Genomic DNA, 13,681 nt, shown 5'->3' with positions numbered 1-13,681 from the left:
GGTGGCGCATTGGTTCTTATTCTAGTGTTTTTGAAGATAGAGAAAAGAATAGACAAGTTGAGGACAGAATGCTTGTGGCAGTGGAACAAAAAAGGAAAAACTTTTAATATGATCAAATAGGGCAATGTTACTTTAAAAAGGAGGCCTGGGTATCAAAAATCTAAGAATGCAAAACAAGAGCCTCTTAATGAAATGGCTTTAAAGATTCATTGTTGAAGTCAATGTTTTAAGGAAAAACACAATCACAGTGAAGTATGACCTCATGAACAACTGGTCCACAGATAAAAACATCCTTCACATGGGGCTGGAATCTGGAGAAATATTAGGGCATGTTGGCCACTTTTTTCTACACTCATTGGTATTAAATTAGGAAATGGAAGAAGGGTGTCTTTCTAGTAGGAGAATATGTGGCATTCACCTCTTAGAGATCAACTCTCATCCCTCTATAACCTTGCTCAAGATATCGATCTTACTGCTGCACAAAGTAGGGCCTTAACAGTAAGAACATCACTTTCAGAAGGAACCTAAATAACTGGGAGTTACACAATATTACAGAATTTCACAGCATCCTTGCCTCTTTCCAAGGACTCAACAACAGAGAAGATCAGCTGATATGAAAAAGAAAGGGCAATGGCACATTTACAGGAAACTCATGATACTTTTTGTTGCTTAAAGAAAATAACCAGACTACTCAGGGACCATGTAAGCAAGTATGGAACTTTCACACACCAGTCAAAGTGATGTGTTTTGAGTAGTTAGTGACCAAAGAAGCTGGTCTGACTCAAGAGTCAAGACAACCAACAAATAAGAGGGATACAGCTTGTCAATAGAAGTTATTTGTGCATTGAGGAGTCAGAAACTCATAACCATCTCTTCCTGCATTGTCCTTCCACCACAAAGATTTGGCATATGTTTAATATGTTGGGACTCAACTGGGCTATGCCAAAAGCAGCAGCAGATTTACTTTGTGCTGGCAGTGAAAAGGTCTAGCTAAGAATTTAAAGAAGGGTCGAAACACCATACATGCTGGCATCTGATGATGTGTTTGGAGAGAAAGGACAAAAGGAGTTTCAGAATGACAAGAGAACTCCCAGCTGAAAATCAAGTCTGATTGTGTTCTTTTGATTTCTTGTTAGCGTAAATTGGAGAGGGCAAATGAAGCAGAAGCCATGCTACAGTTCATAGAATAGATAGCCGTCAAGGTGCTTTGTTTTTTCTTATCTCTCTCTTTTCTTTTCTTTTGGTTGTGTGTGTGGTGGGGGGGGGGGGGGGGTTATGTAATCACAGCACTTTCTTAGTGTTGGTTTTTTTAACATTAATAAGACTTACTATATATATATATACACACACACACTCTTCTTTGCAGAAGGTTGGTAAGACATAACATTTGGGTCTGTGACACATGATGCAAGTCAGAAATAACTTTGAAAACTCTTATTATGGCCCTATATGAGATCCTAACAACGTGGCATGCTCAATTATGTTAGGCACTTTAACCAATCTAGCTACTAACTTGGTACACAACTGTCATTGTTCACACATCACATGTGGATTGGTGGATTTCTCATAGTTGGTGCTGCCGCATGCAGCCATTTTTATGGTAAGAGATTATGATCCAACTACCCGGTACAACGATCTATTAGATCGTGTCCTTAGACCTCAACAGCTTTAACAAATTTATGTTATTTTTTATAAGCATATTATATCGTCACATTTGGAGCATATTTTAACTGGTTTAGGTTCAGTCAGTCAGATACAGGCACTATTGTTGCTTCTACAAGCATGTCATATTCAGATTATTTTATTAAGGTCCTAAAGCTGAGAAGAGTCTAATGTGTTTTTTATGAAAGATTAGAGGAACCACATCATTCAGTGGTTAATTACAATATCCAATGATTTTCCATTCTAGTTGGAGTATACAACAACAACAACCCAGTAAAATCCCACTGGGGAGGGTAGAGTGTACGCAGACCTTACCCTACCCCGGAGGGATAGAGAGGCTATTTCCGAAAGACCCTCGACTCAAGAAGAAGAAATTAAACAATAGGCAAAAGATCAGTGTCAGAAATTAAACAATGGAGTATAGTAGTTCTAAAATCATGAAAAGCTATTTGCCTCATTCTTGCTATTGTTCAATGCATAAAAGATCTAGCTACTTATATACACTATTTTATGATGATTGAATTGTGAATTGATTTCCATGATTCCTTCCTTTTTTTTAAAGCCTCCGTGGTGATTTATTAAGCCTTGGCGATAGAGTTATTTACAAGGAAATTCTATGTATCAGCTCTAGAATTTCTTCTTTCTCATTCTTTCAACCTATACTTACTGTTTACACAGCAGCATTCACTGCATTAGTATTATCTGCTACTTCGTCCGACTTTTGGTTCTTTTCTGCCTTTATGGTGCACCTCTTAGAGTACTCAACCTTCTTTTTTATGCTATTACTGATTAAAATGAACTATTTACAGCCTATAAACAACCACTAACTCTCCTCGATTTTGTTACTTCTCTCCCTCAACTGCACTCTCCTCTCTAGCCATGAAATTCCATCAAGATTTCTACCAATCGAGCCACAAATAATCCTCAGGCGAGCCTTTTGAGATATAGATCTTTACTTCCAATTTCAGGCCAGGGAATCCCTTCGTAGTTCTAAGTCAACCATTAAAGGTTTGCAAAGAGGGTAAAAGGACAGCCCAAGCAAAAAGCATCCAGCATTCACGCATAGCCTGCAGAAGGGTCGCACCTCAAGGAGAGTGATGCAGAGAGCCTACCCTAATGCAAGCATTAGTGACTGCTTCTACGGCTCGAACCCATGATCTATAGGTCACACGGAGACAACTTTACCGTTGTTCTAAGGCTCCCTTTCAATGGTTGCAAAGAGGGTCCAAGACCCATTATTTTCATTGGTGCTGTCAAAAAGCAACAAGCGTACAAAAGCACTCACTTTACTGAAGAGGCATGGATGAAGAGAAGAATAATATATGTAGTGCAAGTAGAAAAAGTAATAAACACAAACAACTATTACACGAACAACTGAATTGAAAGAGTTGCAATTAAGTTAAATAAGTAATTTGTTGTGAAAGATGTGTTTATATATCTATTCCTAATAAACATGTTTGTAGATATTATTTTCTTAGCAGGTGGTGCTGCATCTGTCGTATGCTATACGAGTATTTGACTGGACATAGAGTTTAAAATGATAATTTGATTTATCTACTATACAGCTGATACATAAAAATATATTCTCAAATAATGACTGAAAACTAGTTTGATAGAGAACACATCGCATCAAAGTTAAAAAATTCCACTTTTTTAGTGTATTTAAATTCTTGAAAGACATGAAAGATGCATAAAGAATGACCAGTTTCCAAACATATTGGGACACCCCGAAATTGAAAGAGTGAGATATAAATTAGTACTGATTGACTAATATATTGCTATGCCAAGTATATTTATTTCTTGGTATGACCTTTTTCAAGAAGCGCCAGTGGGTGCTAAGGCATTGAACAGCCGCTTATGTAAGGTGAAGCACCCAACATGCTAGACCTAGGTTCAGAGCTGAAGCATGCCTCAAGCCAACTTTTTAACAATGTTCTCATTCTTTTTATAACAATTTTTTTAACATTGTTCTCATTATCATTATTTGTGGGTAAATCAGGTATGTCACTTATGACACGTTAGGTGTCATTGATAACATTTAGAGGAACTAAGTTCTGAAAAAAAAATATTGCAAAAGTAATGTCAATTCACAGTATCAGCATGTGATTTGGGCTAGTAATCTGCTCTTTTCTTCTTAACTATCTCTCGGGAAAATTTCTGAAAATAGAAAAATCGGAGAATTTCTTGCTAGATGTAAAGTGCAACACCAATTAAATGGAGGCATCCTTGTCAAGCATTCCCACTCAGCTTCATAGCTCTCACTGACACCAGAGAAGGTGAGGTCGTCTTTCTTTCCAGCCGCCATACGGTTCGCCTTAAAGCCTATACGTTGTTGGCCGTTATTCCGGTCGAGCACTCTCTTCTCTTTGTCCAATTCCGTCTTACCAAACAAGATTGACTTCTTACCAACCCGCGAAATTGTGAGGCTAAACCAGGTACGAAGAATGAATCTATATCCGTGCACGGAAGTTGCTGGCCGGCGGCCGCTCAACTGTTCGAGCGCAATGCAGTGGTGTTGGTTCCGATTCGACAAAGTTAGAATGCCTGGTCGAAGGTCCAGTACAGTAGGTAGCAGGCGTGTTCGTTTTGGCTCCCGAGCGAGAACGATAAATAGGCAATGCACCATCCTTGCTGCTACGTACGTTTTCCTTGACTTGACAGATTCATTCAATTGCCAATGCGAAAATTGTTATGGATTAAATTATAAGAAATTTTTGAAATCAAAAATGAATATTTGTGAACAATGTGGATATCATTTGAAAATGAGTAGTTCAGATAGAATTGAACTTTTGATCGATCCGGGTACTTGGGATCCTATGGATGAAGACATGGTCTCTCTGGATCCCATCGAATTTCATTCGGAGGAGGAGCCTTATAAAGATCGTATTGATTTTTATCAAAGAAAGACAGGATTAACCGAGGCTGTTCAAACAGGCATAGGCCAACTAAACAGCATTCCCGTAGCAATTGGGGTTATGGATTTCAATTTATGGGGGGTAGTATGGGATCCGTAGTCGGAGAGAAAATCACCCGTTTGATTGAACACGCTGCCAATCAAATTTTACCCCTTATTATAGTGTGTGCTTCTGGGGGGGCGCGCATGCAGGAAGGAAGTTTGAGCTTGATGCAAATGGCTAAAATATCGTCTGCTTTATATGATTATCAATTAAATAAAAAGTTATTTTATGTATCAATCCTTACATCTCCGACAACTGGTGGAGTGACAGCTAGTTTTGGTATGTTGGGGGATATCATTATTGCCGAACCCAATGCCTACATTGCATTTGCAGGTAAAAGAGTAATTGAACAAACATTGAATAAAACAGTACCCGAAGGTTCACAAGCAGCTGAATACTTATTCCAGAAGGGTTTATTCGACCTAATTGTACCACGTAATCTTTTAAAAAGCGTTCTGAGTGAGTTATTTAAGCTCCACGCCTTTTTTCCTTTGAATCAAAAGTCAAGCAAAATCAAGTAGAGCACTAAGTTCAATTATTTTATTTGTGTTTGTAGCAAAAAAGTAGTTAGTTTGTCGGAATCAAAGTAAATAAGATAATAATGGCGCTTTCTTTGGTGATAGAAGATCTAATTGTGGAAAGAATCAAAACTAAAGTTGAGGATAACTCTTTTTTTTACCTATATTCCTGATTACGAATCAAGAAGCCTTTATCAACAAGAGTGAGTTCTTCCTTTCGTGAAATTAGGAAAATAAAACGAATTTCTTCTTCTTGTCTTAGGTATATAATTTGAAATTCAAATATAGATAATAGAGTTTTGTATCTTTCTCTATCTCCCGAAAAACCATTTTAGCTAAAAATTCATGTTGGGTCGGATTCGAACGAATCTTTCGATAATTTGTAAGAAACTCTTTATCTATTTTTAGAAAATTAGAAGACAAGAACAAAAGACAAAGAAATGAAGAAAAATAATAAAGTTTATTATGATACATATCTTTCTCATGTAGGAGATGAATAAGTCCATTTATTTAGTTCTACAGTTCTACATTCTTTGCACTTATTATACCTACTCAGTTAGATTTAGATATATAGATACTTAGATCTATACTAAGAATTTCAAATTCTACAAATTCTATTAATAATAAATATTATCTAATTTCTAATTAGTAATTAAAATTCAAATTCTTAATTTAATTATAATTATTACAAGATATCTTTATTTATATAAGGCGAAATGGCTTCCTGGCCACTTAAACTTGTCGGTTTTTTGTAAAGCCGATACATAAACTTATAACTTTCCCATTTGAACACTCGAACTCGTTTTTTCCATAACTAATAAATACATTTGACCATTGACCTTGTGCGCGTGTATTACACATACACATACGTGTCCATCCAGTCAGCAAATGACTAATGGATGTCTTACACATCAAGTCAAGCAGCGACTCCTTCTCTTTGACTGTTCAAGAACATCCTCAACCTTTTTCTTGTCTTCTGCACTAAGCTGCGCAACAATATTCTCCTCGCCCAATATCCGAAGTGTATGAAGGAGGTTTACCCCTGCAATGCTTCTTCAGCTTTGGCTCTTTTCCTGTATTCGTCATCATCTGCCTTGTACTTCTTTTCATCCTTGGCCATATTCTCAATCTCTTCCTTCGAAAGCCGACCTTTATCATTCGTAACTGTAATCTTTTTGTTCTGACCTGTAGTGTTGTCCTCAGCAGAGACATTCAATATTCCATTGGCATCGACATTAAAGGAAACGCACAGGAGCCGGTCCTGAATTTTTCCGACTCTTAGAGTTGAAAGATGCCATTATTAGGTTCAAGGAGTTCAACGAACTTGGAAGGGGAAGTTATGGGGAAGTTCAAAACTTAGCTTCAACTCTACAATGACAAAATATACAACTTTCCACCATTTTCACGATCTGAAAAATGAAAAAAAAAATTGAAAATGGAGCTTCAGATTTTTAAAAATGGAGGAAGGGGGTATTTTGTACTGTTGGGCATTGGGAAGGGGGTTTTCACGCTCCTGTGCGTCGTGTTCCTCACGCGGGCTGCTGATTAGGACCAACTGACGCCACATGGGCATGGTCAATGGTCAAATGTATTTATTAGTTATGGAAAAAACGAGTTCGAGTGTTCAAATGGGAAAGTTATAAGTTTATGTATCGGCTTAAAAAACCCGACAAGTTTAAGTGGCCAGGAAGCCATTTCGCCTTTATATAATAACATAATAACAGATACAAATAGTAAATCGAGGTACCCTTCTATGACAAATTTGAACCTTCCATCTATTTTTGTGCCGTTAGTAGGCCTAGTCTTTCCGGCAATTGCAATGGCTTCTTTATTTCTTCAAGTTCAAAAAAATAAGATTGTTTAGATCCGCTGGGACCCAATCTCATACATTTTTTTTTTGAAAACGTGGACTTGTATCATAACACAGATATCTATTTATTGGAGTATAGTATAAGATGTGATTTCCACCGAACATAAAGGAAAAAACTCTTATGCCTGCAGAAATATGATATATGGATATATCGATTCTAGCAATTTTCAAATAGATCAAGATCGCTGGATGGCTGAAATGTAGTCGGTGAATCTCTATGTATATCGATGTGTATAGTGGGATCGTATTAAACAAAGAGTATGTTATTATTTTAGATTTAACCAATTTGATGAATAACTCCTAAAGGTTGACATCAAACTAGTGCTAGTTGATGAGAGTTACTTCGGAAACAAAAAAGTAAAGTCAAATTTCTCTGGGGTATTATCTCAATTCCAATAAAATGCAATCGTGTAAAGTATGACTTGGCGATCAGAACATATATGGATAGAACTTATAACGGGGTCTCGAAAAATAAGTAATTTCTGCTGGGCCTTTATCCTTTTTTTAGGTTCATTAGGCTTCTTATTAGTTGGAACTTCCAGTTATCTTGGTAGAAATTTGATATCTTTTTTTCCGCCTCAGCAAATCAATTTTTTTCCACAAGGAATCGTGATGTCTTTCTACGGAATTGCGGGTCTCTTTATTAGCTCTTATTTGTGAAAAAAGCTATAAACAAAGTACCAAAGTGGTTGCGGGAACGATACGCTTTGGTTACCGGCGAAGGCTTCCAAAGGCGACCAGCTTTCCATACTAGTTGTTACCTTACGCTGCCATTTTTCCAATATTATTGAATAGCATGGCCTGGGGCTAAGATAACTCAAGTGGGAGAGCCGTGTTATGGGTGACCTTATTGCACGGTTCAGAGAGCACTTGTGTATGTGATGCAAGTGAACGTCTACGAAAAAGCTGTCGTAAAGTTTCGTTCTTCGTTCCGTCGTCGACCCTATCTATGTTTCTATGATGGCCCAAGAACACGCTCATTCTTCAGCCGTAGAGAGACTTTTGAATTGCGAGGTACCATTACGAGCTCAATATATACGAGTGTTATTCCGTGAAATAACTCGAATTTCAAATCATTCACTTGCTTTAACTACTCATGCTATGGATGTAGGAGTACTGACTAAAAAACCTAGCATCCATCTAGATGAGAATAACATTAGTAACAACAATTGGAATAAGAAACGGGGAAGAGTAGACAGAGTTGATATATCAAACTAATATTCAGGAATAATGTGAGAGGTCATCCCTCAAAAGGGTGAGCTAAGCAAAACTATTTAGAGCTTTTTAAACGATTTGAATGAGGTAATTGGCTATGGATGTATGTAAATGCAGAAGGCAAACTTTCTTTTTCATAACAGTAGTGCTCGGGCCTGTTTCTAATACTTCGAACACTTTTTATTTGTATGTGCATAATATTAGCATGAGATGAGCTTGAATGAAGTAATGTGGTCAATGAGGATTCATATAGCCAACCATAACTTGTTTGGGAGAGGCTTAGTTATTGTTGTTATTGTTGCAGTGTTTGCGCCAATTTGCGCACACCTCAACTCAATCCAGAAGGCAAACTTGATTGGAACTAAACAAAGCTTCATTCCACAGGAATTTGCTTATATAATAAATAATCTTATAATATAACCGTACTTAAACATACAATTGACCAGCTTAACTTCTGAAGCTAAATTCAGGTTTAAAAAAAAAAAAGAAAATTACAATAAATATTATTCCTTAATATTAGCCAGAAAATACCTGCTGAGGATTGGGACTATCACGAAGCACTTCAAGACTGGAAACCCTAGTCTCCAAGACGCTAAATTTCTCCTTCAACTGTACTCCCGACAAAAAGTAAAAGAATAAATCAACATTTCTTTTCCCCAAAAAACAAATAATAATAATAATAATAATAATAATAATAATAATAATAATAATAATAATGGCTTTTTGGTCAGAGAAATTACTTGGGAAGAAAGAGAGAGTCGATCAGCCCATAGATCTTTGAATATGAAGTGAGTCATTGTAGCTGAAACGGAAGTGAGACCTATTGTGAACCATAGCAACCTCGTTCGCATCATCTTCTCCTTCCTCTTTTCTTAGATTCTCTAGAACTGCGAGAAAATAGAGTCAAAGAGTGTAGGAGCTTTTATGGATTTTCATATTTTGACACCTTAAATAACTTTTTTGTTTTCTTGAGCACCTTAAAGTTTATAAAACATAGAAATGAACCATTTCAGGTAGTAGCTTTGATTAGAATAGTTGGAAAAAGGCGAGGAAAATAAAAATCAAAATTTTGCTTAATGTATAGGGTAGAACTATTTTGGTTTTTAATATGTATTGCTTAATACAACTCAAGACTTTATTAGGCATTTGGACTTGGGTGTCACGACCCAAACAGACGGGTCGCGACGGGCATCCGGTACCTTATTTAACCGAGTATCAACACAACGTATCTTTTCGTATCATACTACATAGATAATTGAGCCGGAGAGGTTGCCGTGAAATAGGTAGAATCTAACATGTAATACTAACTTATACATAAGACATATGGGCCTCTAAGACCAAAATAACCACTCGTGCACTGAACATAGGCCGACAAGGCCATACAATCTTTTACGTACATGACATTTGTCTACAAGCCTCTACGGATACATAATTGTCATAAAGGTCGGGACAGAGCCCCGCCATACCAAACAATACACATCAAGCAACTCTGGAGCAAATGGAGTGCACCAACATCTTCCGCTGAGCTGATCGCCTACTTGGAGGACTCTCGACATGTCTATCGGGACCTACGGGCATGAAACGCAGCGTCCCCAGGCAAAAGGGACGTCAGTACAAATAATGTACCGAGTATGTAAGGAATAAAAATCAGTAAACAATAGACATGAGAGAAACATGGAGTAAAAGACTCAACATGTATATCTGAATAGCTGTGTCAATCATTTAATATTATAATGTCATGCATATGCGTATAAATGTCATACCATGCATGGTTAAATGTGTTCATAACATCATCAAGCCTCTGAGGGCATCCCATCATATCATCTCGGCCACTGTGAGAAAATCATCAACGTTTACCAACTGATCAGGTGGTGGTGCGTATATAACGTCGTAACCTTTTCCCATATATATATATATATATATATATATATATATATATATATATAACGATATCTGGTCATGCGTCAATGTACATGTATAAATGAATGAAATGCATAAAAATATGTTAATAAGATCAATATGCCTTTCAGATAAACTTATCAACTACGTATTTTTCTGAGACCCATGAACAGATGATGTAATAATAAGATACATGGGAATTCAAGAACATAGGCACCTCTAATACTTCTATGAATAGAGTCATTTATGGAAGTTGTGCATTTACTTGTTTCGTTTGTATCGTATGGATCATGCCAAAAAGAAAGAAGGGATAGCCTTAATATACCTGAACCGATTCTCTTAACAATCCTCTAACACATGTTAATTACGATAAAATACGGAACAAGTTATATGAAAAGCTCGAAGCAATAACGTTGCTTATGCAAAGACCATCTTGGCTGAAACCTTTTCCTTAAGTGAATAGAATTGATGTAACTATGAAATGGGAAGCTAGGCTGAAGCTCTTAGAAGTGACGTTACTGAGTATGGAAAGTTTGGTTGAAATTTTCCATAAGAGATTATAATTGTTATCTTTAACTTTTTTAGGTGGCCCCACATAATTAATGCTTTGGTGTCACATTTCTTTCAAAGTGTGACACCTTGCTACCTTTATTACTTAGTCATTAAATGGAGAGGGATGCTTGCCACGTTGGGGGAGGGGTTAAATCTTATCCCACTATTTAATTAATTACCCACATAATTAAGAATTATATCAAATTGCTTAAAATACTACTCACTTTTAATACATTTTATGTACCCTACTGTCACGGTCATGGGGTACCTTGTGTGGCACTAGTCTATAAATACCGGGTACTATGGCTCGGATTGTATTATATCCCAAATTGACCATCTTCGACGAAACTCATTTTCTTTGATTCGTTTACCCTTTAACCTTCACGGTACTTACTTATTGCTTGTTATAAATAGCATAAATGCTTATTGTCTCAAAAAAATCTCATCCCCGAGCTTACGCCGATTAACTTACGACGAAACTTTAACGTACGAAAACGCGAGATGTAACACATCTCATTTCCGAGCTTATATTAATTTACTCCTGGCATACTTTCACGTACGAAAGCATGGGGGTGTAACATCATTCCCCCTTTCAGAACATTCATCCTCGAATGTTGACTGATGCACGATCATTTTCATAAACTATAGTTCTTGCGAATACTTTAGTACTCTTCTTGCCATCTAGGCAACTGTTCTGTGAATGAATCTAAAGGCCAGGGCATTCACCCCTTTAGGCCACTTTCTCACACCTCGACTTGTAGTCGGAATCCTTCCAATCTCGTAACTGTTGTTACCTTCTATCATGCAGCCTGTACGACTCTAACCTTGTAAGTGCGCCTATGCTTCTCTCCTTTTTCCTCCAGTTTTTAGCCAATCTCTAGGCCTCACTTTGAGAATATATACAGAGCTTGATAAAATGTCCCTCTGGGTATCTATAGGTATGTTGAAGTTCTTCGCTCGATACTTTGTTGAACTTACGAATATTGCTATACCTTATTTCATAGATCCATTTATCCATCCGTATGACTTTATTGCATCTAGGTAGGTCGTACTATACCATAACTCTTACTTCGAGTTATCGTTACTGAGGTCTGCTACCAAATTCCAGGTTATTTTTGTTGCTCATCCTATATGTATAAGTCTAAGTCCTTTAATGCTTCCTCATTACTGTTCATCTTAAGAATGTCGGCCTAATCTCATCTCATACTTTGTAACTTTTATCCATCCATTGTTGATTCACCTCAATATTGACCTACAACTTACCATTGATAACTTGACTTTTTGTAACACTGCCGCTAGGGCTTACGTCTCATCGGGAAACATCTGAAGTGACTAGATTGATCCACCTAGGGGCGATACCATGCTTCCATAACCGTATTTCATAGCATCCCAATGTGATTCACCCTACGTGGGTATTTTAATCCTATACAATTCATCAAATAATTACTCAATCGAAGGCCTAAACGTCATCCTTTATCTATCACAATCACACCCTCATTCTACTACCAGGGCAGCATTCCATTTCTTCTAAATGCTACTAGTCTTAGACTCTTTTGAGTTCTTCTATAACTTAGAGTAACCATCATCTCCCTTGTTTTCACGGGCTTAATCCCAAGGACTTATCCATTTTTGCCACCTTCTCACTTGCCCTTTCTTATCCTTACTCCTGTCTTTCTAAAATCTTTTCGTTCTATCATACTTTAGCTTGCGACTGATTTCCTTATGCTTTTCTGGAACATCAAGCGAGACATCACATTATCTCTAACTCTTCTTTTACTCTCTTAACTAGACCTCTCGATACCTAGAAACTATAGGCTGGAAGATATGCTACTGACGATGCTGCTATCATTCCTGGATATTGAATCCCCGCACTTCTAGCCTTCTATCCGAAGTATGGACTATTCACAACTTTCTGCATTTGAGTATCTCGTACGTTGTTCACCTTTACCGTACTTAAAATCTTGCATCATATCTTCTATTTCTTTCATGACCTCTCTTCCACATAGGTATAATTCACATCCACGACTTGAAGCTCTATTATAATACTTGCACCTCTGGTGCATACACAATCCGGTGGGAGCTTTATAATGACTTCTTATGAGGCTGGTACTTTTCTAACTTGCTTTATCGTAGAGCCGTTATAGAATATGGTCGTTGTACTATCTCTCTTGTATATCTGATATTAGAGTAATTCTGCAATGTTCTCAATCACAATTTCTATAATTTTCTAGGTCCAATAATTAGACTCCTGAATTACTTAGTTGATGTAATTCTTTAGTTTCTTCTTCCTTCTGATCAGCCTTTATGTAGGCTTAAGCTATCTTCCGATCTGCGGCTCAAGGTATTACTTTAGCCTTTCTTGGACGCTATGGAATATCCACGATACAATCTTCTAATAATTCAATCCTTCGTCCTTGACCTAGACTCAATTCTTTCTTTTAACTTATACAGAGTCTTCTACGGCTGTATGATTATCAACATATATACTGCACGGGTAATACTCCAAAATCTTATGTGCGTTCATAACGTGACTAACTCTGGATCATCGATCGAATAATTCCTTTTGTTCCTTCTCAACATTCTATAAATGCAAGCAATTGCTCTTCCTGGTCGTTCTACCACTTGTTCCATGAATACTTGGTTTATCTTAGTATCCGCACATATTGGAATTCCATACAACTCGTATGATCTTGAATATCACCTTTTGATTTTTTTTCTTCTTCCCGTTCATTAGCCACGATAGGTGCCATTTTCTTATGGGATGCATACGATGTTGTTGTGAGACTGTTGTTACACGACCATTTCCTCTTTAGGTCACTGTGCTTGGTGTCTGATTCCTGGTTCCGGATATTATTTTGGTATTTTGATCATGTGAGCGAGTTTGTATGATATTTTTAGACTTGTGTGGATATTTGGTGTAGGCCCCCAAGGGCTCAGGTGAATTTCGGACGTGTTTCGGATTGGTTTGGATCCATTCTAGGTTGCTGGTGTGCTGGTGCTCCAGTTAT

At 37.2% G+C, this 13,681-nt stretch overlaps 1 protein-coding gene across 2 annotated transcripts in view; it reads right to left on the bottom strand.

Moving 5' to 3' along the window:
• The window catches only part of LOC109244474, a 20,289-nt gene extending 11,031 nt beyond the window's left edge, over nt 1-9,258 (bottom strand). Inside the window, exons 1-2 of one of the 2 annotated variants that reach the window (XM_019411569.1) lie at nt 8,963-9,258; nt 8,754-8,831 (exon numbers count right to left, since the gene is read on the bottom strand). In XM_019411569.1, coding sequence (XP_019267114.1) covers nt 8,754-8,831; nt 8,963-9,076 — 192 coding nt within the window. In that variant the 5' untranslated portion in view covers nt 9,077-9,258. The remainder of the gene's footprint in view (nt 1-8,753; nt 8,832-8,962) is intronic. The other variant, XM_019411570.1, reaches the window with a different exon arrangement.
• Between the last annotated feature and the right edge of the window lie 4,423 nt (nt 9,259-13,681).

This window comes from Nicotiana attenuata, unplaced genomic scaffold (genome assembly GCF_001879085.1).
Source record: "Nicotiana attenuata strain UT unplaced genomic scaffold, NIATTr2, whole genome shotgun sequence".
Taxonomy (NCBI): domain Eukaryota; kingdom Viridiplantae; phylum Streptophyta; class Magnoliopsida; order Solanales; family Solanaceae; genus Nicotiana; species Nicotiana attenuata.
This window is presented reverse-complemented; position numbering and strand designations above follow the sequence as displayed.